At 46.2% G+C, this 27,697-nt stretch overlaps 2 protein-coding genes across 5 annotated transcripts in view; both read left to right on the forward strand.

The window, feature by feature from the left end:
* The window catches only part of ACVR1 (activin A receptor type 1), a 68,001-nt gene extending 64,918 nt beyond the window's left edge, over positions 1 to 3,083 (forward strand). The window contains exons 9-10 of one of the 2 annotated variants that reach the window (XM_037397518.1): positions 592 to 726; positions 1,821 to 3,083. In XM_037397518.1, the coding sequence (XP_037253415.1) occupies positions 592 to 726; positions 1,821 to 1,921 (236 nt within the window). In that variant the 3' untranslated portion in view covers positions 1,922 to 3,083. The remainder of the gene's footprint in view (positions 1 to 591; positions 727 to 1,820) is intronic. The other variant, XM_037397517.1, reaches the window with a different exon arrangement.
* Positions 3,084 to 20,067: 16,984 nt separating this feature from the next.
* ACVR1C (activin A receptor type 1C) overlaps positions 20,068 to 27,697 on the forward strand; it is a 41,320-nt gene continuing 33,690 nt past the window's right edge. For all 3 annotated transcript variants that reach the window (XM_037398589.1, XM_037398591.1, XM_037398590.1), the window contains exon 1: positions 20,068 to 20,191. In XM_037398589.1, the coding sequence (XP_037254486.1) occupies positions 20,119 to 20,191 (73 nt within the window). In that variant the 5' untranslated portion in view covers positions 20,068 to 20,118. The remainder of the gene's footprint in view (positions 20,192 to 27,697) is intronic.

Consider the following 27,697-nt stretch of genomic DNA (forward strand, 5'->3'; position numbering starts at 1 on the left):
CCTAGAAAATACGTTCAGACACTGGATGCCACAGGCTCCCAGGTGTTTAGCATGTGGTACCCATTACCTTGTGTATTTTACTTTATTAATAACCAAAACCAAAATCACTTAAGGCACCAGCATGAGGGTCTGTAGATGCTGACATGCTTATTGGACGCTTTCAGGAATCATAAAACCATGCAAAATGTGTGGTAATCCTATTAAAAACCACAGTGCAGACCTTTAAATTTTTTACATTTGCTAGTAGAAATCCCAGTTTCATGGTAGTCAGTAAACCTCCATGCATTATAGAAGACAGCCTTTTGGCAAGTGAATTTTTTGCAGCATTTCAGCTCAAGCATCTGCAAAATGGATATAGTTTTACTTTGTGGAATTGTAATATGAGCCGATTGATTAACATTTTGGATAGAAAAAGCTGTTGCTATGATAGTAAGTGCTGTTCTGTTTAATGGCTGCTTGACATTGTGTTAACTTCTAAAAGACTTCTGTGCTTCTTAAATGGCTAGGTCATGTGTTCTCTCTTTCTGTGCAGCAATGCTGTTTCACTGGCGCAGTCATTAAATAATGCCTCTCTTGTTTGTGTCTCACCAGGTATTGTGGAAGACTATAAACCACCATTTTATGACTTGGTTCCAAATGATCCCAGTTTTGAAGACATGAGAAAAGTGGTCTGTGTAGATCAGCAAAGGCCGAACATTCCCAACAGATGGTTCTCAGACCCTGTAAGTAAGTGTGCTTGTGAGTGGTTTGCAGAAGATAACAAGCCGACCTTTCTTCTTTTGAAATAAAATCATGAAAGTTATTTTCAATTATAATTTGAAATTGAAATGATCTCAGTGCTACTTGTCAGGAACTTTACCTGTACAGATCTCAGAAGCATGCTGGCATGGACCTTTTTACCTGTACAGATCTCAGAAGCATGCTGGCATGGACCTTTTACGTTGGAGCAGGAAGAAATGCGATAAGCAAACTTATGACTTAAGTCTGAGCTATTCACAGATTAGCCTTTTAGTAGCCCAATTTAACAGTAACTGTTCTGAAGCTGCTCTTCCTATGTTGATATCATCTCTCCAAGGGGAAATTTATTGAAGGGGAAGGTAGTCTGCATAGGACTTTGTGGCTCATAAGCATGTGATTTTACAACAGTTTTGGGGTCTCTCCTGTCTACAGGAGAAGGGACTGCTGTTCTTTCTGAAAGCCTAATGCTGAAGTTTATTTTTCTTCACCAGAATCAGCCTGAACTCTCCAGGTTGACCAGCTGGTTTGTTCCTTATTACTGAAGCTGTGGAGGTTGGTTTGAATCTGTACAGCTGGCTAGGGCCAGCAAGGACAAGGTCTCATCTATAAGATTTTGGCTGTAGAGTCATGGCCTGTGCTGCTGCACCAACCAGCTATGAATCCCAGCAATTTAAAGTGGTGGACGTGGTGAAATCGCTGGCAGAAAATCTGTGCCTTCTCTGGCTTCCTTTGCTGATCTTGCAGGAGCCAGTTTCATTGAAAAGAGATTTTGTAGAGTGTTTTCTTCATTAGAAAAACCCCCAAACGTCAGCTGTTTAAAACTACACTAGCTTGTCACTCCAGCCAAGTTGTTGTCCAGCTATTCCCTTGATTTAACCAAACGTGAAACTTTTTCTTCTTTTTTCAACACTTAAAAGCTGTGTATTTGCTAGATAGCAATAAACTGTCTGTAGGCTCTGAAAACTAGTATTGATAAGGCCATAAAACCTTATTGTGTTGGTGCTTCACCCAATGTAGTGCTTTCTTGGCTTGTTACTTGTGGACTTACATGTGTGTTTTGTGTGTTTTAATCTTTTTCCCAGACATTAACATCACTTGCCAAGTTGATGAAAGAATGCTGGTATCAAAATCCATCAGCGAGACTAACAGCCCTGCGAATCAAAAAGACTTTGACCAAAATTGATAATTCCTTAGATAAACTGAAAGCTGACTGTTGACCTTCTTCTCGTGGTGCTCTCCTGGTAGGAAGGCATTTGTCTGGTTCAGAAGTAGTCTGGCCAGACAGTTTATACGATTGGTCCCCATGTGGCTACTTATAGAGGCAGAAGTTCTTACCAAGCCATCTGTGTGGGAGACATCGGAACCATATGGACTTTGCTCAGTGACTACAATGGGCATTTCACAAATGGTCAAGCTATAAAGACTCACGCTGGATGTACTGTTGCAAAGGTAGTGGCCTGAAGGAAGACAGAGAAATCCTAAGACAAGATCAGGGCATTAATTAATGGCTTTGAACAGCTTTTTCCTTTTTTTTTCTTTTTTTTTTTTTTAATTCTCCTAATCACTCCCAGGGTGAACACATGGAAGTGGTAAATTTTAATCAGCAATATTGCCTGTGCTTCTCTTCTTTATTGCACTAGGAATTCTTTGCATTCCTTACTTGCACTGTCACTGTTAATTTTAATGACATGACTTGCCAAAAATATGATTGGCTGTATACTACATTGATCTATGCCTGAATAATAGGAAATTGGTAAACTGAAAATGTAACTGTCAGATTTTAGCTGCATTTTACATGTGTACTGATGTTTACAATAATGCTGAACATTAGGAATTTCTCGTTTATACAAAACTTGCAAATTATTTATTACTAGTGCACTTGCCAGTTTTTTAAACTGTAAAATAAGTGCATAAAGTTAAAGCTTATTTTTATGTGGCCTCTTTCATGAATTCTTACACAGATGTTTTTGTAACACAATATAACCTGAAACATAAATTGTTTTCTGTATTATCATATTACAACTTGATAGTCACATTTTAAGTGCTTCACATTTGTAGGTGTGTGGTCTGTAACATATTTTCAGTTTGAATACGGAACATATATATAGCCATTACCCACATGACATTGTGTCTAGAATCTTACCGATCTAGAAAAGGAACGCAATGGAGGAATTAACTAGAACTTTAGGTCATGAATGCTGTGGGGAAAATGCATTTTATTTCTTCTAAGCTATATAATATGCATTTAAACTCTGCCAGAAAAATAACTATTTTGTTTTAATCTACTTTTTCTATTTAGTAGTTATTTGTATAAATTAAATAGAACGTTTTCAAGTCAAATGAAAGAGTGTTTTAGTTCTCTTACTGCCTATTAGTAACGAAGGTGTACTAATGCAGCAGTGGGTATCTCCAGGCATATGCTTGCAGGTGCGTAGAGTTTGTCCAGGTCAATACTGAGTAGAACACCAAGGTACTGAGGCTGTTAACAGTTGTTTGTCTGGGTGTTTTTTTCCTGTGCTGAACTGGATCCCAAAATAGTACAGCAGGGAACTGGTGTACTTTCCTTGGATGTGACATCAGCTGTGTTCAGTGCAGACCTCCTAGAGCATGTCTTGCAGGGGATGTGTGTTATGCCCTAGCCTTAGGGGGAACGACTCAGCTTTGTACGCAGAGAGCTCTTTTACTCTGCCTGTACCTCTTGATACTCTCAGCTAATTTGTTATGCCAAGTGGAATAGTAGCTAGGAAGTGACAGTGCCCTTTCATCCTTGGAAAAGAACTCCTTTATTCGTGGGCTTGAAATCCTCCGGGTGATCTCAAGGACCTGGATAGTAATTAGCTATTCAGACTTGTTTCCTCTCTGGGTTAAAAAATTTCTCTGAAGTTCCCTTCTGTGCTTTAAGTCTGCCAGATCCTGCTCTCCTTTTTCTCTGTAACTTTTCCTTCCCAGCCCCAGGCTTCCTTGTCCTACTCTGGCCAAGTGGTATGCCTTTCTTTTTCTGCATTTTTGGTGCAGAAATAACACCCAGGTTTGTGGGGTAGGTACTGCGTGGGGCTAAGAGACTGCGTGGTACAATAGCTCTGCAGAGCAAAGGCACTGATGCCAGTTGCCAGGTCTGTTAATAATACTTGATGAGACTGAGCAGATCCACTGCTGCAAAAAACATAGGAAAAGCAGGATTTGGTTAGTTTTTATTGTTAGGTTTTAATAAGGAGTCAAAGGGTCAGTTGCCTGAATACGTTCCAGTTTGCTTTAAACTGGTTTGTGTATGTGAGGCAGACTGGGCTGACTGTTAAATAACTGCAGCCCAGGGGGGACAGTATTTCAGCAATGACTCGGGTGAATCTGTCTGTTGGATTGAAGATGCTGTATGAATGGAAGCAACTAGTGACAGTTAAACCTGCAAAATGAGTAGCTGTATTTAGTGATTATTTCTGATACAGAGTATTGCCTGAAGTTCTTTAGTTCTAGGTGCACACACGTAGATACCCCTTTCACATGTATTTGTGATAGAAGGGGCATCAGTATTTAAAACGGGAAGCGAGGCAACCTCTTGCAGCGGTCCCAGGCTGCTGCGGTGCTTAGCGAGGGGGATAGCCAGGGACATCTGGACCGTGGAGGGTGAGAGGGGAGGTAGCTACCGGTGGACAGGGTTGGAGCCAGAGGTGACTGTTCAGTGTGCAATGTGCATTTAAAGTGGCTGGTTAGGTTGATTGGTTTTGGTTTTTTACTTTGGGTTTTCACATCTCCAACATTTTCCAGTACAGGTGTTGGAGGAGAGAGACAATCTGTCATGCAGATAATTAATAACAAATCTGGCCATGATGGCTTGATTTGCAGTGCTTTTCTCAAATGCTCATCTTACTAGATATTAGATCACAGCATCTTACTAGATATTAGGGAAGATGCTTATGGTTAAACGCTTGATCCATCACTTCTCTGCATTGTAGCATCTTCTGAAAAGTACCATGTATGTAAGATCAACGTGACTTCAGGTTGGAAGCAGCTCAGTGTATCCAATAGCTGTTTATTCTGCTGTCTCCGAAGATCAGAATTTTCTAATTGCAGCACTGGGTACCAGTCTGTTAGCTGTGCTAGGACTGGTCGGGATGCTGCAGGATGCAGGCCCTGCAGCAAGGAAGCGCACAGTTCTCCAGGGCTGGGCTCTGGGAATCACTGGCCTCTTCTGAGTTTGGATCAAGACTTGACTGTGGAACTTCAGTGTGAATTAAAACTGGAGTCTTGGCTCTCCCTGTCTATAAGGCACAAAACTACGGAATCGTTTAGGTTGGAAAAGACCTTTAAGGTCTTTTAAGTCCAACCAATGCCAAGCCCATCACAAAGCCATGTCTTTCAGCACCACATCTACTTGTCTTTTAAATATCCTCAGGGACGGGGACCCCACCACCCCCTGGGCAGCCTGTCCCAGTGCCTGACCACCCTTTCCATGAAGAAATGTTACCCAATGCCCAGTCTGACCCTGCCCCGGTGTACTTGAGGCCGTTCCCTCTGGTCCTGTCGCTTGTTACCTGGGAGCAGAGCCCGACCCCCCTGGCTGCAGCCCCCTTCCAGGGAGCTGTAGGGAGCGATCAGGGCCCCCCTGAGCCCCCTCCTCTCCAGGCTGAACCCCCCAGCTCCCCCAGCCACCCCCCATCAGGCTCGTGCCCCAGCCCCTGCCCCAGCTCCATTGCCCTTCCCTGGACACAGGGGATAACCCAACTAAAGGATAAAAACACAAACCATAAACCCATCCCAGTAATACCCCATTTATCTCATGTTAGGTAAAGAAGATTATCCAGGCAAGCTATCAGCAGGGTAAAAAAAGTCCATTCAGTGCTGTGACTGCTAGGCACTCATCAGTGTGCTAGACAAGGTCATTTTCATTGGTGCTGCTGCTAGTAGCTTCCTTTTGCGTATGAAAACATGCAGGGATTATTTTGAACAAAATTTGCATTCATGCTGTGCTAATGAAGTATTTTTGATCCAGACTTTGACTGAACTGTTTGAAATGTTAACTAGTTTGGTTTTTTTTTAATTAGGTGACTATTTGACAAACTTGAATCGAGAAAATTGAGTGGAAAATAACTAAGAAGTAATTTCATAGCAATTTCTTATCCCTTGATTTTAGGGATAGGTCATTCAGCGCTGTGCTTTTCTAATGTATAGTTGCTACTGAGGGTAGTCAGGGTCCATGCTTTCAAAGAACAGCAGAAATAGCAGCGTTCTCAGCAGTCCTCTTGAACTGCAGGGTGGTGTGCCTGGGAGCAGGGAAGGAAGAACTCGGTGATAGCCAGTGAAGGGTTATCCGTGGTCTGTGTTATTTAACCTCATTTTCAAGTGTCTGGACAGTTATAGGCAAAAACGTGTTGCTGCTTTTCCCTTCAAGGTGTCAAGGCTTGGGCAGTGGGGAGGGTTTCCAAGTGATGTTTGTGAAGATGACACCCCCACCTCCCACACTATTTTTCCAGCATGCTTATTACTTGATGTTCCCTAATACCCCCATAAAATCTAATCTTCTAAAGAGATTTGGAATGCTTATATATAATCTGCTGCATTAAGGGTGTCGCTGCATTTATTACTATGGAGATGGCACAAGCAGTTCCATGGTTGAAGTTGAATTATTCATGTGTCTGGCGGATTTGCACTGGCAGAGCCAGTATGGATCTGGCATGCTGTCGTTTGAACAGTGCCTGGCTGTGTATTAGAGCCCTGGGAAGAGGAGGCCTGGCAATATAAAAAAATAAATAAAATGATGCATCAATGCATGAGTAGCACTGATACGGCTATCCTGTTGATAGGTATGACCACCTGCCAGTTACAGGAGGGAGGCTAGGCAGAAAGCAGAGGTACTTTAGATGTGGGGGGTTGCTTTTTGTTTGGATTTCTCTTTCTCATATGCAGAAGGCTTGTTTACTGCTGGTAGGAATATACTGCACTCTGACAGTTGTCCTGGGGATGGCTGCCTCAAGTAGCCTCAGGCCAGTGACTCAAAGTTAAGTGTTGCTGTAGAGAAGTCACTGACTGCTTCCTCCCACTTGTCTGTAACTTTCCTTGTGGGCTCTCCTGTGCTGGAGTTTTTCCTGAAAAATCCATATCAAGCTTTCCAGAATTTTTTTTATTTACCTGGATTAAACTGTTTTGACAGGGAGGGACAAGGAGGAGTTATCTTCCCTGCAGGGCAAAATGTCTGCTGTGCAAAAAGATCAGCCTTGGCATAGTGGTTGGCATTGGAGAGTTGAAACAAAGACATTACAGCTGCTGTTCCATTTATATACAGAGAAGTTAAATCTTTCTCAACAACAGAATACCTTTTTACATTTTAAAGCTAAGATTTGTGTGGGAAAAGTAAGCATTTTATCAAATGCAGAGTTAATGGTGTACTGTGACATGCTCTCACCTGGGAATAGCACATTTGCTTTATCCCCAGTTGGAAGGAAAAAACCCACCGCGCTTCTAGTGCCTGAACCAAGAAACTGTGCCAAGATGCAAGCCAAAGTGTGCCAGGAAAAGCAAAGTGCAGTCGTACATGTTTTACGTCAGTCTCGGCCCGTCACGGTGGAAGAGAGGCTGCTAGAGGGACCTCTGGTATCGCGGAGGAGAAGCTGGAACCTTCTCTGTGGAAAGTGTGGTTTCTCACTGGTTATGGACTCATCTTGCTACCTCCAGATCCTGCGTGATGGAGATCTGTGTGGAGTCTGCAAAAGGGATCTTCCAAGGGGTGTTTGGGACATCTGCTCACAGGATCACCCTGTTGTGTACCAGCCAGACTGCTCAGAGGTCCAGGCACATGGTCCTCTTGGGGATGGTGGCCTGTAATGATACACCAAAGTGCCTGCCAGCTGCCAGACTTGGGAGACATAGTTGTTGGGGTATTTTTGGTTGTTGATTTTAAAAAACAAAACAAAACAAACAAAAAACCAAACTCCCCCCTTTCCACCACAGTTGTTACTGTGTGTTGCTCTGTGCGTAGTGGCGTTTGTCCCAGCAATGTGTCTCAACCTGGGGGTGCAGCCCTGGCAGAGCAGCGCGAGAGCTGGCGTACGTGTCCTGTCCTCCAGTCTGGCGTAGCTCCTCAGGTCTCTCTTTATACTTACAGATCTAATAAACATCTCTGCTTGTTCTTGACCAAAACGTTCCTACCTTATATCCGTGACTGCGCGGAGGGTGCTGTGCAGCCCTCCTGGGCTGTGCTTTCCCCCAGCCCTGGCGTGGGGCAGGCTCGCACCCGGCAGGGAGCCAGGCGGAGGGGATGGAGCCAAGCGCTCACCGGGGGGTGCAGGACGAGCCATGCCCGGGACGAAGAGGGGGAAGCATCCCAAAAAAGTCACTCGGTCCTCCTGGGCAGGCAGCCACTGTTATGGGGCTCCAGTGCGTGCCTCGACGTGGGCTGAGGGTTTTGCCCCAGGGTTTTTCATCTTCGTGAACTGCGTGAGTGATGGAACAGCTGATGCACAGATGATGTGAGGTGGATTTTAAATATTACCCAACATCAATAATTACCAATTTGTCTTTCCAACTGCAATCCCCACCAAAACACTGCCTGCCTTTTCCAGTGCAATGACTGAGGGTTTTCACTGTCACAGAAGCCCTGAACTCCTAAAATCAACAACATTCAGATACCAGCATCGGTTTTAGCAGCTCCATGTGTGTGTTACTATGCTAAAATCTGTTCCTTTCAAAAAATGAAGAGCTGGTGCTGCATTCAGCTTCAACAGCTTATTTTTCTTCTTCCCATAGGCATCTTGGAGAGCTTTAAATTTTTTTTTTCCTTTGGTGGCTTTCACAGCATATAGAAGGAGCCAGCATGCTCTGACCTGATTAACTGTTGTAAGGCAGTACTTCAGGGAAGGGAGGAAAAGGCAGAGGGTGTGCTGGTGGCGGTACTGCACTGCTTTCACGTCAGTTCCTAACTTAATGCTGCACTTCATGGTTGCTTCTTTCTACCAATTTAAGGATACTGGTCTGCCTTTGTGGAGTAAGGCTGCAATTTTCATCTTTTGTCAGTGTAGAACTGAAAAATCAAGATCTAACCTCAAGAGTGAGTTGGGGATTTTACCCGTTTTTGATGTTTTTCTAATCACTTAACTGCAGTGAGAGCCCTTAAACACACTGTGGTAGCTCAGCGGGGTGTGGGACCTGTGGCGGGAGCTGCTGGTCAGGCGCAGCGTGCCCAGTGTCCTTGGTGCGGGTGTCTGTGGGAGCCCAGGGAGCTTCATTGCCGTGGTTGGGAACAGGGTGCGTGTTACGGGTTTTACTGACGGGAACGATTGCACAGGTGTCTGCAGTACTGGGAAGTTTTGCTGAGTGCTGCGCTTGCCCACACCCGCAGCAGACAGCGCGGGCTGGGAGTTGTGCCGCTTAAGTAAGCTGGGGCGATGTCCTGGAGCATCGAGATCCCAGCGAGCCCTGGAGGTGCCGTGGGGGCGGCTCTGCTGCTGCCGGGGAGGGTCTGCCCAGGCTCGGCCCCGTGCTGCCCGGCGCCCCGGCCTCGGGGATGTGTGGCAGCTGGAGGCGCCCGCTCCTTCCCGGCTGCTGCCGTTGCAGCCAGCGCAGGCGGGACAGCCACGGGGGCGGCGCTGGGGCGGGCTGGCTGCTGGGGTGGGCACCTCGCGTCTTGTGCCAGCGTCCATCCCGCCCTGCTCCCCGCGCAGCCCCTTCCCGGCCCCGGGTGCTGAAGACCCCCTCTGCCGCCGCTCCCAGCTCCCCCTCCGCGCTTTCCCGAGAGCGGTCCCTGCGGAGGGACGGTGTCTGGGGGGCAGCGCCTCTGACCGTGCCCACCCCCCTCTCACCGCCGGGAGCTGCTCTGTCTCCTTGCAGGCTCAGGGAGAAGCCGTGCTCAGCTGTGGAGGGCTGCGCCAGGAGGAAATCAGACTTAGCTAGGCTGAGGAGTTTTGTTAACGACATTAAAACTCGCAGCCAGCTTACTCTTTTGATTGTAAAAGGTTATGAGTCAGCTTGACGGCTGACTTACAGACTTCATATCACACCAGTCTCTTCCCCCATAGGTCTCCACAGCAGTTCTCTTCATCTTTCACCACCCAAAAAAACTCCCTACCCCAAATACCATAAATATTTCAGATTCACGGCATAGATCTCTCTTCATTCTGGGAACGTTTTCCTGTAAACCTGGAGCCTTAAAATGCAATACCTGCCGAAGGTGGTGGTGGGGATAGCGAACTGTTGGGTGCTAGCCAGGAATTTTATTCTGAAGCAAATGTAGCTATGGCATTACATTGTCTACCTCCAAGAAAGAGAACATATCTTTAGCCTACGCTCTAAAATAGAAGGCATTGAGAGGTCTCAAGCACAGTTTATAATGATAGCCAAACTGCTAGCAAAGCAAAGCTTACTGTAACTTGGTGTACAAAGAAGCTGCAAAATAAAGAGGGGAAAATGATGCCTTTTGTCTACCCATCTATCCTTGTTTGGTTATTTACTGTATGTGGATCTTGTAGTCTTTAATGCATGGAGTTAAAAACAGCTTAATATTTGTCATACACGACAGCTGGTTTTTAGCTTAAACAGCTGTTTAAGAAGCGTCGAACGCAAGCAGCGGTGTGTTCTGACAGGAGCTCAAGCACTGGACATACGCTTGAGACAACGTAATGCTTAAAGTGTATGATCGATCGACACCATGGCCAGAGTTCAAGTTTGTATTTCAACTTACACTGAAAACAGGCTGAAAAATGATGAATTCACTATGTCAAGTTGCTTGTAATGAGATTCTGTGTGTATTTAAAATACATGACTACCCATCTTCGTTAGGAGAAAGAATGCTGATAACAGTAAAAAAAGAAAGGTATTTTACCGTTTCTAATTGCTCACTGAAATGAGATGATCTTAAATTGTATTTTCTCTGCAAGCACCTTTTTAAAAAATTACTTGAGAAACTTCACAGAATTCGATATTGTGTCTTCTGCTGTTTTACAAGGATCTGGAATTAAAATGGAAGCCTTTAGGGAAAGGGCTCTGGCCTTTACTCCTGCCCTTTGTTCCTTTGGCTGTCTGCAGCAGTTCCCAGCAGATGGTCCAGTTTTCCTTTTGCTATTTCTGGTGGATCTCTTCTCCTCCCGCTTCCCCAGGGAGATGGTTCCAAAATGGGTTGCCAGGAGCTCCCCACAGGAGGCTCACTGCCTAAGCCCTGGTGCCCAGCACACCCCGGCCTGATCCCCAGCCCAGGGTTAGTGTCATGGAGCTGCGGGATGGCAAACTTGTGTTCTTGTCCGCACCCATACGGCAATGGCTGATGAGGACGCCGTTTCAGGAGCACCTCTAGCAACTGTCCTCCTCCAGGCAGTGGCCCTGTGCCTGGGCTTTTCGCTGGTGGTTTGTGGATGTAAGGCCAAGCCCTTGCTGCCCTAGGTTGGGCACAATGCAGAGCAGAGGCTCAGAGCTGGGCTGGGCTCGTGCTGCTCGCTCACCTCTGCGGGAGCCGGGACCAAGTGCCCGAGTTGGCAGCTTTGTCGTGCTGGGCTTTGCCGCCACCTCCCCTCCAGTGACCGCTGCCTCAGCACCGGCAGCATCACGAGGAGGAGGAAGAGGAAAGCAAGAGTGGGTGAGGAGGAGGTGGCATGGTCACCGCTGGGCTGGCGCTAGGAGGACACTGCTGGGCATCCCGAGGACTGAGGTAAGGAGCGGAGGCGGCAGTCCCATCAAAAAGGCAGCTTTTTAATTATGCTAATGCTCACTCTTTGGACACTTCTTGTGTCTGAATATTGCTAAAGTGTTCTGAGAAGTTCCATTATTACTCTCCTCATCAAAAAGGCACCCACTGAGACTAATACGAACTTGTAAATAGGATTATGGGCTACTCCCTAATAGATTTCAGAGCTGTAGAAAGCAGCATTGGGAGGGGAGTGACTTAAAGAATTGTAAAATGGTTCTTGGAACAGTTTGGAGAATTTGTTGACTCTTTTTCTAATTGCCACGGTCAACAATATAACGTTTCTTCAGGGATGTATCATTCTGATGGGAGTTTTTGGAAGGTTTCATAGCATTTCTGGGTGAACAGAGTGGGAGGGAGGCAGACTGCAAGATGGGTCTGCAGCTGGGCACTGACCTGGGATGCGGAGGACCAAGGTAAGTGGTAAGTACTGACCTGCCGGCTCTTCCAGGATGTCTGTGGATTTTGTTCTGTTTTGTTTGCAGAAAATTTCAATAGGTCTTAGTTTTGTCCTGATGTGGAGCAAAACAAATTACAAAACAAAATTCTTGTTTTCCAGCCAACCCTAGAAGTACTTCCAGTTGGCAAATGTTTTTATAGTGTTACCCATTTCCAAGGGCTCTTAAATCCCCAGGATACACTATTTCTGCCCTACTATGAACCATGCCATGCAAACATCGAATTTGGGAGCACATTAGCCTCACAATAGCCTCAGAGTGTGGTGGGTTTTTTGTTTCCTCCATCCTTTGTTTTGTTGTTCTTTTGTTTTTCACTGGCATTTGGTGTGTCAAAGACCTGATGAAGATTAGAGACAAAGGGTGAAAGATCAGCGATCCTGGATCACTGGGGACCCAAACCTGCAAGTCACATAGTGCTCTAGAAACACAGGAAGATGAGAATACCTGGCTCGCCTCCTACTCTGTGCCCTGAAGTGTGCTCTTCAGTAGGTCCTGAAGTGCTGTTTCAATCAGTGCCCCCCCCCCCCCCCCGCACGTTAATAGCGACTTTGGCCCATTAACAGCGCCTGCTGCCTCAGCTCAGGGGTTTTCAGCAGGAGCCGCTTTGAGCACCTGCACGAGCAAACCCCGGAGCAGCGGTGCTGGGAGGTGGCAGGAGGAGGGAGGGCGCTCGCTGCTTTTCATTCTTACCCCTACTCTGATAAAAATATACATAGAGATTTCTACTTTTAAATTACGGAAGTTCAATTTAAATACAGGTTGTTCTATTTTCTACTCCTGTTGCATCTCAAACAGTTCACCAAATTCATGGCTGTAGAGTTAAGCAGTATTGGTAACCCTTGAAGGAATAAAACAGGACAACGTGCATCACACGAGCTTTATGAAAAGGCACGTACATGTATATATTAGCAGTGGACTGTATTACATACTGTAGTAACCTTAGGTACTTCCCAAACAGTGGCTGAGGCTGGGGGCTGGAGATACACAGAACACAAAGTGGAGAAAAAGGTTGAGAGAATACGATTGGGTTCAGTGTGGGTTTGTTGGGGCTTTTTTGTTTGTTTTAAACTCAGTTTCAAACCAATTTACAAACGGAAGCGGCTTGTAATTCTGTATCAATAATAGCTATACTCATAATGCCATTTGTTTACATGAAACCTATTGAAGCAGAAGGTTAAAATCTAACAGATGATTTGAAATACATTGTTCCAGATTTCACAGGCATCATATACTACACAGCATAATAGCTCATGAAGTGCCCAGGCAATTAGTTTTTAATGGGCTAGATGGAAACAAAAGGTCTCAAGTGGGTTTTGAAGACACACAGCATTATCAATATTAAATCATGCGAAGGGGGCCTTGTTTAAAACAGATAACAATGATAGTTATCACATGGCAATTGCCATATGATGTGTGAACAAGCTGGACAGAGCATTTGACCTGATAGGTATGATAGAGCAGTATGATTAGTGTTCTGACATACTACTTTTCTTTTGTAAATACAAATATCAACATGGGGGGAAATGAAAGAACTTGTCAGATCCTTAAATATACCACCAGTATCCATAGCCTAAGTGATATGGTTTGATTTGTATCAACGTGCCTTAACATTTCTGATAGATATGTATTGAGGTCCCAAATCAAAAATTCCAGCTTTGGCATGCAGGCATCTGCAATGCTGCTTTTCATAAACAAGTCTTCAATCATTGGAATTATCCAGTCTATCAATCCATTACCCTACTAGCATTCTTTTATATATATATCTGTGTGTATGTGTATATATATGTACTTATGTGTGTATGTGTATACATAAAAAATATAAATACATATATATATTTATATATATATACATAGTTTGTGTCTCCAAACCAGTACTTAATTGGTGTTTAAACTTATCTTCTATTGATGAAATGTGTCCAAAACAGTAGAACAAATGTTGTCCAGAAGAGTGGGGCAGGCTTGTGCCTGGCGCCAGCTTCAGAGAACTTTCCCTCTGTTCTCCTTGACGTCATGCCTGCCAGAGGATCAGACCTCCTGTCCCAGACAAGGTATCTTACTTGGGCCAAAGGCACCAGTTATCGTGCAGTTATTGGGTGGCTGGCATCTCTTCCTGAGCTCAGCAAATCTCTTCTAAAATGAAGCCGTCTCTGCTGAACCCCTGGGCGCTGACGGGACGCAGCCAGCCTTCGGCAGCGTGGTGGTTCACTGAACAGTCTGAAATCCCTTAGGACGAGCTGCCATAATTAACAGGTGTATCAGTTTTGTCATGGTATTTCTTCACTCCCAATGTGTGATATGAACAAAACCAGTTTTCTAACTGTATATATATGTATATAAAATTGTGTGAAACAACACGTATAAAGTAATATAATCTCTTGGAGAGGGGGTGTTGGATAGATGCAGCCTGTATTCCTGCTTGCTCAGGCTGGTGGATGTTACATTAAGATGGATAAATTCTCTTCAGTTTGGGTGGAATTTTTGCTGTACCCTTTAGGGGAACTAGATTTGCAGTATATATTTCGCTGAAACTTTCTTGCCTTAATGCATCATCAGTATTCTATCATAACTCCAACCAGAAAAAGAAAGACTGGTTGGCTTTCCCTCCCCCAAAAATCTCTATTGTTTTAATAAGTTTTTTTCATGTAATTTGTCATCTGTGTATTAAAAGTAATTTACCGTCTCTTGTGCAGGGTTCCACGGCACTGACATTACAGATGTTACCTTGTTAGTTGGTATTGTGATAGAAGAGGAAATACAATTTCTAGCTAACCATTTTCTTTGGCAAAATTTTCAACTTTTTGCATCCTTGACTGTAGGTAGTAATTACCCCCCACCATGTGGGTGCTCCAAGGCACTTGGAAGGAAAATATAGCGCTCGCTTTAGGTTCAGCAGGTTCTGAGCAAGGAGAAATGCTTACAGGGGGTGAGGGGCAGAGCGGGGAGCCTCAGGAAGAGGCTGCGCCACTGCAGCGCAGCGTGTAATGGGCAGCGGCGGGGGATGCATTTCTGTCCTTTAAGGTGCGTTGGTGGGGCCTGTCTGGGCTATTCATGTGGGGGTTTTTTTGGTTGGTTTGTTTGGTTTTTTTTAAGTATTGTTTGCAGGCCAAAAAGTTCTAATTTTGAGTAAGTAGGATATCTTATGTGAGCACTTCCTTTTAAAACTTATTTTGGTTTTAGTTATCATCCACTTGTGTCTGCTGCTCCTGATGCCCATCCAGGTCTTGTAAAGACGCGAAGATAAAAACATTATGAAATGGAGCATATTGAGGTGAGTGATAATTTTCAGTGAATCTCCTCACCCTAAAAATGTTATATTGAACTGGGGATAGAAGATTGCTGGGGAGAAGGAAAAAAGTTGGGATGAGAACTGTCATAAAAAGTAAGAAGCCTGGAGGGGGTAAGGCTTCAATTAATCTTCTTAAATTTCAGGCAAGCTGGTGCTGCTTGAGTGTTGTGTCCTGTGTTCACTCCTCCATGAAATAGCCCGGAGGATAGGATTATCTTGGTCAGGGATAGGACTTCTGAAGTCAGAAAAACTGCACTCACATGCATTTACAGCTTTTCCTTCAGCTCTGCTGCTCTCACTTGCATCATCATCAGCTACCATGCCTGCGCTGATGGACCACCCGCTGGTGTGATTTTCTTTGCTGCATGCAGATAATCCCACATGATTTCCATGTAGCTGCTGTCTTTGTATGGCAAGAGTACAAGGGTATGAATTTAGAGATTCCTTGCAGTGTAAAAATTGCAAACAAGGATAAAAGTGGACTGGATTTAAAAACTGGCACTAGACAACAGTAGAGCATCGCTCACACCAACCTGCACCCCCAGACCCCTGAGCAAACCTTAGAAACCCTTCTCCTACACCTGAATAAGGTACTCGATGAGGATGAAGGTTCTGGCTTTTAAACTGACTTCTTGGGTTTATAATAGTCTGATATCGAGTTAGTCATGTGGTTCCTCATCATTAATAAACCTTGTGACCATAGTGTCCCATTGATCGAGTTGGAGAACAGTCTTGCAATCTTTGTGCAGCATCTCAGGCTGACGTTTTTGGTTAGATTTGGTCCAAACAATAAATAAAGTTATTGACAGAAGTTGCTGTCAGATTTATAAAGGAGAAGTCATGTAGAATTTGGCAGCTGAATAACATAGTAGTAATAAGGCACTTCATATTCCTATCTCCGTGACTAAGGGTGCCGCAACAAAGAACGCCCACTGGTTGCAAATAATTGATATATAATAATAATAGATATGAAAGAAATAATTCATTATGAGTTTCTAGGGTGCTCGTTATATATGTGTTTGCTTGACAATGTGTTTGAGACCAGCCCTCACTTTCTGGAAGGAGTAGATTTGATTAGAGTTTTCTATTTAATAACACATCAATTGTAGGTAGCATTTCTTGGACTAGATCTGTTAAACGACAAGATGCCTCCTGTATCAGTGAGTAAAGGTAAACTCATGCCCATATTTTACTAGGGATGGTGGAGAGGGAGAAATAGGAAGGAAGGGATTAAGGTTGCTACAATAAATAGTTAAAATGGGAGACTGACTGTGGGAGTTTCATCATTTCGGTGTTGATATTTTACAGATTCTCCAAAAAAATGCAATTGTGATAGCAGGTGTGAGAAAGAAAGGAGATACTAAAAAACAAAACAGCCCAACCTGAAAGCCAGGATGTAGAACAAAATAATGCTTGAAAAAACCCTCAGTATCTGTGTTATTCAAGGAATAATGCAGATAGAGCTAAAAACCTGTTGCAATGGGGAGGGGGGGGAAGCAGGAACAGACAATTACAGACTGACATCTTCATGGACTGTTAATAAAAACTATGGTTCTGCATTGTCCTCTTTAGATGATGTAGTAGCCCCTCTATATTTGTGTGATGGAAGAACGAGGGTTAACGATACCAAATCTCTGGTAGAAGTATGTCCAATACTAATTTTGTGATTTCTTGTAGGTGGTACATACAGGATAAGTGGGTTTAGCTGTTTATAACCTGAGCTCCCATTAACTTCAACACAAGGTCAGGCACTTTGCCTTTCTGAAGATCAAACTGAAAAAACATTAACATTCACAAATTTTACTCTAATAAACCCCATGGTACACTAAGGACAAACTAATTAGGACAAATGGAGTCTGATTTTGGCGTTGCTGATGAGAACATGGAGCACTTCCATTGCTGCGATGCTTCAGAGAAGTTACCAATGTGAGCAACCCAGGCTGTTAATAACAAGATAGAAACAAAGGGAGAGGGTAGTAGTAATCAGGAGTTGATAATTAGTGTTCCTTTTCAACTTAAACACTTAAAAAGTGTTAATTATAAACTCGTTTTAGTTGATAATCTTCGAAGAGAGAGAAAGCAAGGATTTGCCAAGGACTGTGTTGTTAATGTTTATCTGATTCTGTCAGAAAGATGAGCAGTAGCTAGGTGTTGGTGAGGATGTTGACATTCTCTCATGCCATGGTCATGAGCAAGCTGGGATACCTTACCTGCATGAAGGTAACGTATGGCTTAGCAGGTGTTTGGCAAGCTGTAGCCAGAGAACAGTTACTAACTCTATGCTTTCGGAAGGGAAAGAGTTGCAAATTTTTCCTCTGTTTTACTGCTTTGATGCCTGAACCTGGATGGCTTTTTTTTTTTTTTAATTAGATCTTAGCATGTATTTTCTAATCCCTCTCCATTATTTGTAAAGCAGTAAGGTATATAACATGCTGCCATGATATGTTTGAGTATGATATTACATTATTCAGTATGATATTACATACACCTATAGAGTTTGCTATGAAATCATCAACATGTTGGACTTAATTGTAATAAAATGTTGTAATTCCCATTGTATTTAACTGATGATGGGGTGACACGGAGTTCTGAATACCTTCCCTGGATGTGTTTGGATAACAATTTAAAAAGAAAAGAAGTTGTAGAAGAGCAGCTTTTTTTTTGGTCTTATTTAATGGCTAATTTAATGGTCTAAAATCCTAGACCACTTGGATTTCATCTTTGCTGTACTCGTACAGGATATACTCAGAAATGTAACCTGTAACTGGTGTAGGTTAATTTGTTTTCTTCTAAAAGCATTTAGTCAAATGATTTTTGCTTGTGGAAGAGTAATGCAGAAACACAGGTTGAGTAGTATTAATGTGAGCGTGTTAGTTGAGATAAACACATCATGAAATCCACGGAGCAAACCCACAACAGCGGAGCGAACAAGCCCCGCTGAGCTGGGCTCAGGGGCCGGTGGGCCGGATCGCTTTAAGCAGGCAGCCCTGGTGCTCTGGGCCAGCACACCAAGCCACGGCCCATGCGCTCGGAGGAGGGAAAGGGAAGAGGAGACCATGCGCCTGCCTCGGCCGGTCGGCGCCCGGTCCCTGGGCGCATCCCTTGGGCAGCTTCTGCTGCAGGGGGAACTGAGCCCGGCTTCCCCACTCGAAGGTGAAAACTTCCATCACTGGTCTTATTCCACACAGCTGGGCACTCCTCCTCTGGCATGTTTGGAAATCAGTTAGGTCTGCTTTTTGTTTCAAAAGCAGGTTGTGGAGAAGGATCCAAGGCTCTGGGTCCCCAGTTGGTAGGGATGCCTCACTGCGGCGTCTGAGCTTGGAGGGATGGAGTGGGAGAACCAGTGCATCCGTGTGCATAGCACTTACTGCTGGCCAGCCTGCATTCCCATTATCTGGGGCTCTGTGCCACAGCATCAGGCTCCTAATTTGAACAGAGTCCTAAATTAATTTTCTAATGCTAGCAGCAAAGCACTGGAGTGCATTGCATTCCCAAATCCCAGGACCTTGCTGGAACTCCATAAGTGTGACTGCCTCAGATGAGGCGTTGGGAACGGAGCTGGCTCTGACGTTGTGTGGAAGCAGCCCAGCGAGCGGGTCGGGGAGGCTCGGCTGTGATCCTGCAGTGGAGAAAGGTCTGGGATTAGGAGCTAGCAAAGCCCTTGTAAATGTGGATGGTGGTGTTACCCTGAATAAATACTTAAGGAAAATGACGTGAATGAAATTCAACAGATGATGATGATTTATTTTTCTTTTTTCTCCCCTCTGCCCAGTATTTTGATACAATTATGGAACCTCTGCCAGCACGTTTGGAAATACCAGGTAGAACAAGGTACGCTGCAAAACGCCGATTTGACAAATGACACTAACTGCGGTATTCAAAAACAAACAAACAAACAAACAAACAAAAACAACCCAGAAAAAGAGAAAAAGATCACTGCTAGGAATTACTGTCTAGAGAAGTTAAAAGGCTTGACAGGGATGTAATAATAATAATAAAGTATTACAAGGCAGAATAAAAGCCTAGAGATGCATCTAAGAGTGTGTCAGAAACAGGGATCTCGCTAGTGTTTTTGCTTTAAAACAACACAGAGAAACGGAGCATGTGCAACATCTTCCTGAAGACAATTCAGACTACACAGTCTGCTCCACTGATGCTTTTAGAACAGACTTGGTTATACCTTGATTTGAATTTTTTTGATTTTTATGATGATACCAGTAAGTACTACTGAGGCTTCTGGGTTATTGCGGCAGGGTGGCTTCAAAAAAAAGTCATGATGGTTTGTAGCATACGAGGGAGCTTTTTGGATGCTGTATGAGCCAGGCTGCGAGGGGGTGATGGGGTTTTAGGATCTGGAAATGGAATAGATCGTAAGATCTATTGAATGAAAAACCTGAAAACAGTTCAGAATTTTGCTGTTTGTGGAGAATTTGGCACAGCCTGATGAAGCAACCATGGGAAAGGTGCCAGAACTTACCCACAGGTATTTGCCAAAATAAAGAAAAAAAAAACAAACCAAAAAACCCCAGACCCGGAGGAAAAGTCATTTTTTCTGGGCCAGTTCTCTGTCCGCCCGCAGGACTCGCAGCGGGCTGCGCCGGTGGGCAGCGGGGCGGTACCCGGGGGTCCCGGCGCGCCGGCCGCAGGCGGGCGGCCCCGGGGCGGTGCGAGCGGCTGGGGGTGGGTGGGAAGGGGACACGCCGCCCTGCCCGGGCCGGCTGCGGGGGGTGGGGGGCGGCCCAGCCGGGTGCTGCCCCCACCCCCGGCCGGTCGCCAAGGGCGCTGCCGGGGCGGGGGGCAGAGGCCGCGGCCGGCGGCGCCCGCAGCCGGGGGGGGTCCGGGCGGGGCAGGTGCGGGCGGAGCCGGCGGGGCCCCTCCCCCCCGCCCCGCTATAGCTGCCGGCACGGCGGGCACCCGCGCGGCGGCGGCAGCAGCGGGAAGACCGGGCCCGGCCGCGCCGCCGGTGCGCGGCCATGTGGCGGGCGGGCGGCCCCGCGCTGCGCCTGGCCCTGCCGCTGCTGGGCGCCGCCGTCTCGCTGTGCGCAGGTAGGACCCGCACCGCGCCACCGCCGCGGGGCTGCGGGGGGGATGCGCCGCGCTCCGGGACCCCCGCCCCGCCGTGCGCTCAGGCGCCCCGACGGCTGCCGTCGCGCCCCCCTCCCCCCGGCGGCGCCAGCGTCGTTCCCCGGGAGGCTGCGGAGCTCGGTGCCGTTAATGGCGGTGCCCCGCGCGCGCAAGTGGGTCAGCCGCGGCTTAGCGCGGCTCGGGCGCGCGCCCGGGGCTTCCCCGTCCCGCGGCTGCGGCCGCCCAGGGCGGTGCGTGCGCCCAGCCCCCCGCGCGGTGCGGGGTGCGGGATGCGGGGTGCGCCGTGCGGGGGCAGGTGCTTCCCGGGCACGGCCGGTGGGAGGAAACGTGCGTTCCCCTCGATCTTCCCGTTAAGAGCAGACGGACGCGCTCGAGCAGCGCCCTGCAGAGCAGCGCTTGGCGGGGCAGCGCCGGGCAGAGCGCTGTAAGGTTTCGCTGTCAGGTCTACTCCGATTTACTTCTCCCTCGGTGGTTTCACCACGGGAGTTCCTTGGTGTGCTCCTGGTTACGCTCTGGCAGGGAGGGGTGGTCGCAGCCCCAAGCTGACAGGAAGGACAGCGCCCGCGCCCCCGTCAGCGCTGGTGTAATCCCCTCTCCTGGGAGAGGAGGAGTGGGGAGGTTCAGCCACTGATGCTGGAAGCACTCCCGTGTGCTGTTGTACATCTGGCAAACCTTGGTTACTTTTGAGCGGTGTAAAACCCAATCCGCCTGAGCTCGCTCTTTGTCTAGTTTTTTCTTATTCAAGTTTGGAAGTGAACTGCAGAAACGGGCAACCCGTGCTACGCATGTTTTTCCCTGCTATGTTTGAATTGAGCTGACAGATCAGCAGTGCCGGGCCGCTTCCCTCTGGAGACCATTCATTATGCTAACAAATCGCATTGGCTTTGATTGTTATTTATATAAAGCGATCTTGCATTGCTTTGCTCTCTGAAGTTGCAATAATATGGTTTCCTGTTTTCCTTACCCCATTAATTGTCTTTTCAGAAGAGTCAGGATCAGGTACAGTATGCGTGCATGTGCTCTGGGTGGGCAGGTACCCTCTTCACCCCTACAGCTCTGTACAGGGGGTCTTCAGCTCTTGAGCAGTTGTTGCTGTAGAGAGTGTCCAGTGTTCAGCTGTGCGTCTGCTTGATTTACTTTACATCTGGTCATACTCTGCTGCAAACCTGTCTGATCAAGGTGCGTGGCTGAGCATGCTCTCCTAAATGTTTTACTCCCTGTTCTCTCTCATGCAAGTTTGAAGATGCCGTGCTGGGCAGTGTAGGTCTGAGGAGCTTCCATTGTGTCCCAGCGCTCAGGAATATTGATAGCATTAAGGGGAAAAGTATTTTGCTACTGATGTTTGCTACTGTGTCTTATCTGCTTACCTTGTGTGGGCTTCTCGAAATTGCTTTCCCCTCCTGGCTCCTACCACCTTTGTTCTACGTCACCTCCATCTGTGTTGTATTAAAATCTTTGCATACTCTTCACAGTATTATTTCAGGGAAGCAGAGACTACTCACCATGCTGTCATGTTTCTGAATAAACAGGAACGAGGGTTTGGATTGCAGTAGGGAAACATGGTGTATGTGGTGGTGGCATGTGAGCCTCCCTCTGCTAGCGCTTGGCACTGAATTGTCTTGGTTTGTATTTCTTAAGGGAGCCTTCAGACATGTATTAAGTTTGCGAGAGTTTGTTTCCCACTTAAATGCATGTCAATCCTCCCAGAAGCAAACCATGAGAACTGTGAGCTGTCCCTGATGCCTGTGTGCACAGTGGAACAGGGGGGTGTGGCGGCAAGTGTGGGTCCTTGCCGTAGCTGCGGGAGTGCCGCTAGTTTGTGTGGTGGAGAGCAGAGCACACGCACGGCAGCTGCTGCTTATAGCCAGCTGAAATACAGACTTTCGGTTTAAAAATGAGAAGCAAAATAGACTGCTATTGGAATCTGCTATGTAAGGATAAATACACGAAAATAACATAAATTTGGACTCTGTGTGAGTAGTACCGTACTAAAACAGCTTTATCTCCTTGTCTTTTCCATACTGTTTAATATCTTTCCATCAAGTTATAAACAGTTGCTGAAAATGCCCTGAAATGTTAATCTTAAGTCTGAGTTTCTAGCACACTCGGCTTATTCAAGTAGAATAGACTCTTATAGAAAGTAAACTCAGGATACAGGTCAGAGGTACACAACTGGCATGGCGATGGCTGCTGCCTGCACGCAAAGCTGTGCATCAGCCGCTGCACGTCTGGGTAAGTGTGTGTTACTGACAGGTCTAGAAAGCCACATTCTGAAAAAAAACATCTTTGTTCCAGCTTAATAACTTGGTTTGCTTGGTCCTTATTAGCTGGTAATATTGAAAAGCCTATGTGTTGTCAAGCACCAAAAATACTGTGTCCTCAGAAAGAAGTACCGCAATAGTGGAGCAGTTGTATTTTGCTAAACAGTTTAATTCACTACTGTAAAACAAATTAACAGTGTAATGCTGTCTTCTCATTTCTGTGGGTCACTGAAGCTCTGTTTTCTTAGTTTTTAGTAAAAAAGCTTTAATGAAACAACGTGGATGAGAACTGCAAGCACTTAGTAGCCCGACTCTGTGACCTGCCAGGGTGTCTGTCAATTTGCACAGATAAAGGACTGTGTGTGGGGTGAGGGGGTGTGATTTAATTCTTTTTTTTCTGGAGTGGGTTCTAGATCCTTACCAGTTGCTTGCAAATTATTATTCTAGGCTTTAATCTGGTCAGGATGTCGTGTCACTTCTGAAGGGCACTGCTGGCACGAGAACGGGACAGTTGCTCTGGGGCGCGCTGTGCAGCAGCACGGCATCCACCCTGCTGCTGGACGTGCCTGGCGAGTCACCCCCAGGCTGGTGTCGAAGCATCTGCCAAAGTCTGCCTGGAATTCTGGGTTACAGCATTGAGATGTTGGAGCTTTCAGCAAAAATCCCTAGAAAAAGGGGTGTTGGACATCACACTGCAGCCCCTCAGAGCTGTAGTCTGTTGCCATATTCTTCTCCATATCAAGTGCTGGGAGGGATAGGATCAGGGCTTTTTTCCAGACCTACTTTGTAGGCTAGAAATTCAGCTTCTGCCTAGCTGTGAAGGTTCTGATAACCTGGTAATTAACGGAACCGTGACATGAAAGTGTTGAGCGGTGAGCAGATGATAGGGAAGAGGTACTTAGATAATAACTCCATCCCAGTTCAAAACTGCAATTTCCTCTCTTGTACCTCAAGTGCTGTTAGACTTTGAATTCTCCTGGATTGTCTCTAGCCGTCACGCAGAGAACAAAGTCCTAATTGAAGCCCAAGTTGGATGCTTAAATTTAGATGTTGTGAATAACTGTTGAGGGGGGAGGGATACCCCCCCACCCCCCATGGCCCCACAGTAGCTTTGGGCACGTGTAGGTGAATCTGGGCACGTGCAAGTCGCTCTGATGGTGGTTGGCGGGTTCTGTTGCTTTAGCCTGGTCCTGTCCTGTCCTGTTCTGATTCAGCAGCAGCTATGTATCACTGCTGCGTGTAGCTTTGGGAATGGATTTTTCCAGAATAAATGGTCTTTGCAAGTTAAGTTTGGTTTGGTTTGTGGGGGTTTTTTTCTTCATAGAAGAGAATGGTTCATTTGGAAGGGACCTACAACCATCATGTTGTCCAACTGTTGGTGTGCAGTCAGCACTTCATCTTTTCTGTTCTTTGTTCATCTTCAGTTTGACTGTGGCAAAAATAAACAAAGTACACTAAAAAGTTAATGTTTTCTTACCGGGAAGCTGATTCTAGGCAATCAGAGCAGCGTTGGCAGAACTCGGATCCCTCTCGCTTCTCCAGCAGTACGCGTTTTCAGTCTGACACACAACAGGGTACAAACAGCAGCAGTTAAGTAAAAGGGACATTTTGGGTTTCCAAGTGTTGTTTTGAAATACTTGCTGCTCTTAATACAGTAATTTCAAAACATTCAGATTTTCACCTTAAAAGTAAAATTTCGTTCTTCATTAGTACATACTTTTTGTGAAAAAAAGCCATATCTAATGTGGCAATAGAAAAGACAGTCGTCAAGATTTCCTGGATGTAAAATACCTTGTCAGACTGTTTTCAGATGTTGACTATATTCTGCTTTCAGTGCTAGGGCATATTTGTTTTAATGCAAGCCAGTGCAGAACTGGAGTCAGTAAACGCTGTCGGCGCTGTGTTATAGCTGCCGCCTTTCCCTGGAACTTGCACCCTCAGCCCTATGCTGGGTTCTCCTTCAGCGCCTTGTAGGCTGAGACCAGCAGATTCTCCTTCAGCTTTACGTGCGTGCTGTATTTCACAGAATTCTTGCATACATAGTGCTTTGCTGCGTATCTCTTGTTTCATAAAGCATAACTTTTCAAAGGATACATCGTCCATTCAAAGCTAATGAGAAATTAGCAAATGTCCTTTGAGAGTTTATTCCAACAAAAATAATTTTGCTGGGTTATGTTGCCCTTTCCCTGCTCAGTTAATATGAATGTAAATGCCTGGCCTCAACTTCTGTCGGAGGTTTTCTTGTCACGGTTGTTGAGCTTTTCTAGAACAGGGATTTTGCGTACCCAATATCCTCCTTCCAAAATCAAGAGACTTGCACATATTAACAAAATAACTTCCCATACATATTTTTAAGAAATGAAAACATTGAAACTATTTGATCTCTCTCATTCTAAGACATTTTCTTCAGTTCTGGAATAATTACTTTTCCTCTATTCTCTACAGCTTTCTAGTTTTTGCCTAGTTTGGAATCCATCTTTTTTGCAGTACATTTATATAGTGAGCTTTTAATCTACTGTTACTCCTATTTTATTATTTTTTTTAGAGACCTCTCCAGAGAGAGAACTCCTCCATATTTTTCATAGTAGTCCAAAAAACATACTGTTTTTTTTAAGACCTGTCATTGCTTAAGATTCTGGTTTCCTCTTCTGAAGAGATGTGTTACCAGAGAATAAACCTGACAGCAGCACGCTGCCACTGCCACAGACGTGGCTGGCTGTGGGGGACGGATCCCTCTTTGCCCGTGCGAGGGGGCGCAGGGCTCGGGGACAGCACGTGTCTCCTGTGGCATGAACAGACTTGCATCCTTCCAGCCGATACTCGTGAGTTCATCCTCCTCCCCTCGCGGCCCAGCCACGCTCGTGGCTGCATGTGGGAGCAGGAGGGTGGGCTCGGCAGCCCTGACCACCGCCGCTGCTCCAGCGGGGGCTTGGGGAGGGAGGTGGGACATGGCACAACAGGCGCTTCCTGACCACCCCCCAGCTCTCGGGGGCTGGCAGCCTGAGGGCTCCCCGTCAGGAGGTGGATTTGTATCAGTCTGCGTGGCAGTTCCTGTAAATCTTTAGCACACAAAATTGTCCAAGGACTTTTTAAATACGTGAATGATTTGTCCTAAGCAGTGGTGATGACACTGGCGCCTGACGCTGTTGGGGACGGTGGCAGGGCAGTGTGAGGAGGAGTGCTGCTTCTTGCTTGTTGTAAGTTTGCTGTCGGTAGCGTCTGCGCTGCCTGGGAGCTTTCAGGTTCATGGGAAATGGTGAGTGCCTGATCCCGTCTGTCTTCTCAATGCAATCTATGATTTCTTTGTAAAACACTCGTATCTCCCCAAAATTGCCTTTGACATGAAAGATCCCTGTTTGTTACGTCCAGCCCCCCTTGCCGTCTGTCCCACAACACTTTCTGCTTCGCTGTGCCCTTTTGAGGTGGGTGACGGTAACCGGTCCCAAACGGCAGAGCAGGGCATGGGGTCTCCTCCTGGTTTTCCTGCTGGTGCCTCCCTCCATCAGCTGAGCTGATGTTCTTGGGAGCTCCGCAGAAAGGGAGGGCCGTCCCTGGTCCCAGTGGCAACAGCCGGTACTGGAGAGGTTGCTGCACGTATGCAGCTGATGGTGTTTTTTCTCTGGTATGATTTTACTCTCCTCAGGCTTTTGATCCCTCAGTGTGCCGAGGTTTCTTCGCAAGGCTCTGCAGTCAGTTCTACTTTTTCTATCCTCAGCATACGTTATTGCTTTATTATTGATTCCCCTTTCCAGATCACAGGAGCACACAACACGTGTTTCTGTGCGGCTCTCCTGATAACAGCCTCTCACTGCGAAAGCCGATGGTTTCCCCCTACCTTTTATCTCGGTTGCTACCAGACAAATAGGCTGGCCTCTGCTTGAGGCTGAAGTAGCTCTGCCTTGCAGCAGCGAAGTTTCTTTGCTGTGGTTGTGCAGCCTTGGTCAGAGAACGCCCACCAAGGGCTGTGCCAGCCCCGCGGCATCTTTCCCTGTGCCTGCTCTGGTTTTTGTTCTGCCTCCATCACAAGCAATGGACGGGAGAACGGGAAGCAGCCAGTCTGTAGTTTGTAGGGTCTCCTTTGAGCCCCTTTTAGCCACAGTGAGGCTTTTGCCACCTGGCACCCTCCCAGGAGCGGGGCGGACAGGGTGGCTGCTGGTCAGGTCCAGGTGTGCATCCCGTGGTGCTGGAACACCCCCGAGGGGTCTGGCGGGCAGTCCTGTCCCGCTGTGGGGTCCACACCCCCGCGGGCACCCAGCGAGGCCGGAGCCAGCGCTCGTGGGAGCCCCAGAGCTCTGAATCTGGGAGTAAAATGGAAGTACATCTAGAAGCGCACAATACAGGATGACTGTACTGAGCGACAGAGTATGGAAACGTTCTGGGTATTCAGCCCTCCTTCTGCCGTGATGAAAGGCCACTTAGATATTTGCTTTCCAATTTAATTTTGAAATGCTCTGCTGCCCTGTAGTCACAAGAAGAAACTGCTAACTATTGTGGGTAGTAGCACTGGGTTATGACTGAACAGAATATTAATGTGTCGTTAATCTATGTAGTAAAGTGTCAGTGTTGAAATGTAGAACCTTGTGTGGTCCATAAGAGATAGCAAGTCTGGGCTTCCCCCCCCCCCCCCGCCTAGTTTTTGGTTTATTATTTTAGTCTAACCGTATTAGTCAGATTATGCTAATTGTATGCTCAGTTCTTTCCGTTTAACTTTGGAGGTTGCACTATGTCTACCTACTTGTTATGTTACCTGCTTTTATTAAGCTGGTGTCTAAACTCATATTCTTCCATCTGTTGTTCATATGTGGTGTCGTTCTTGCATTGCTTGGTTATCTAGTGATTCATGTGTTTGAAGCTGACACTTGGGGAAAAAAAATGGATGGAAGCATACAAAAAAAATATATCTGTTGTACATCTTTGTGTTGATTGTTGTGAATCGCATGCTGGTTTAGTTCTTCCTGCTATGTCAGTTAATTGCACAGTGCGTTTGCCTGTGCTGTGCGTTTTCTTACAGCTGCATTGAAAATTAAAAGGAAAAAAACCCCTTTGCTTTTTGTGTAAGTCACGCAGGTTATTTTCTGCTCTGAAGATCAAGTCATCCTGTCCTTGATTCATAGCAGGTCTCATCCAAGAAACTGTAGTCTCGGCTCCTATGGCAATAACAGCAGGGAAAAAAAAAAATCCTTGAAAACTACTAATGTCTTAAAAT

Source organism: Falco rusticolus, chromosome 8 (genome assembly GCF_015220075.1).
Source record: "Falco rusticolus isolate bFalRus1 chromosome 8, bFalRus1.pri, whole genome shotgun sequence".
Classification (NCBI taxonomy): domain Eukaryota; kingdom Metazoa; phylum Chordata; class Aves; order Falconiformes; family Falconidae; genus Falco; species Falco rusticolus.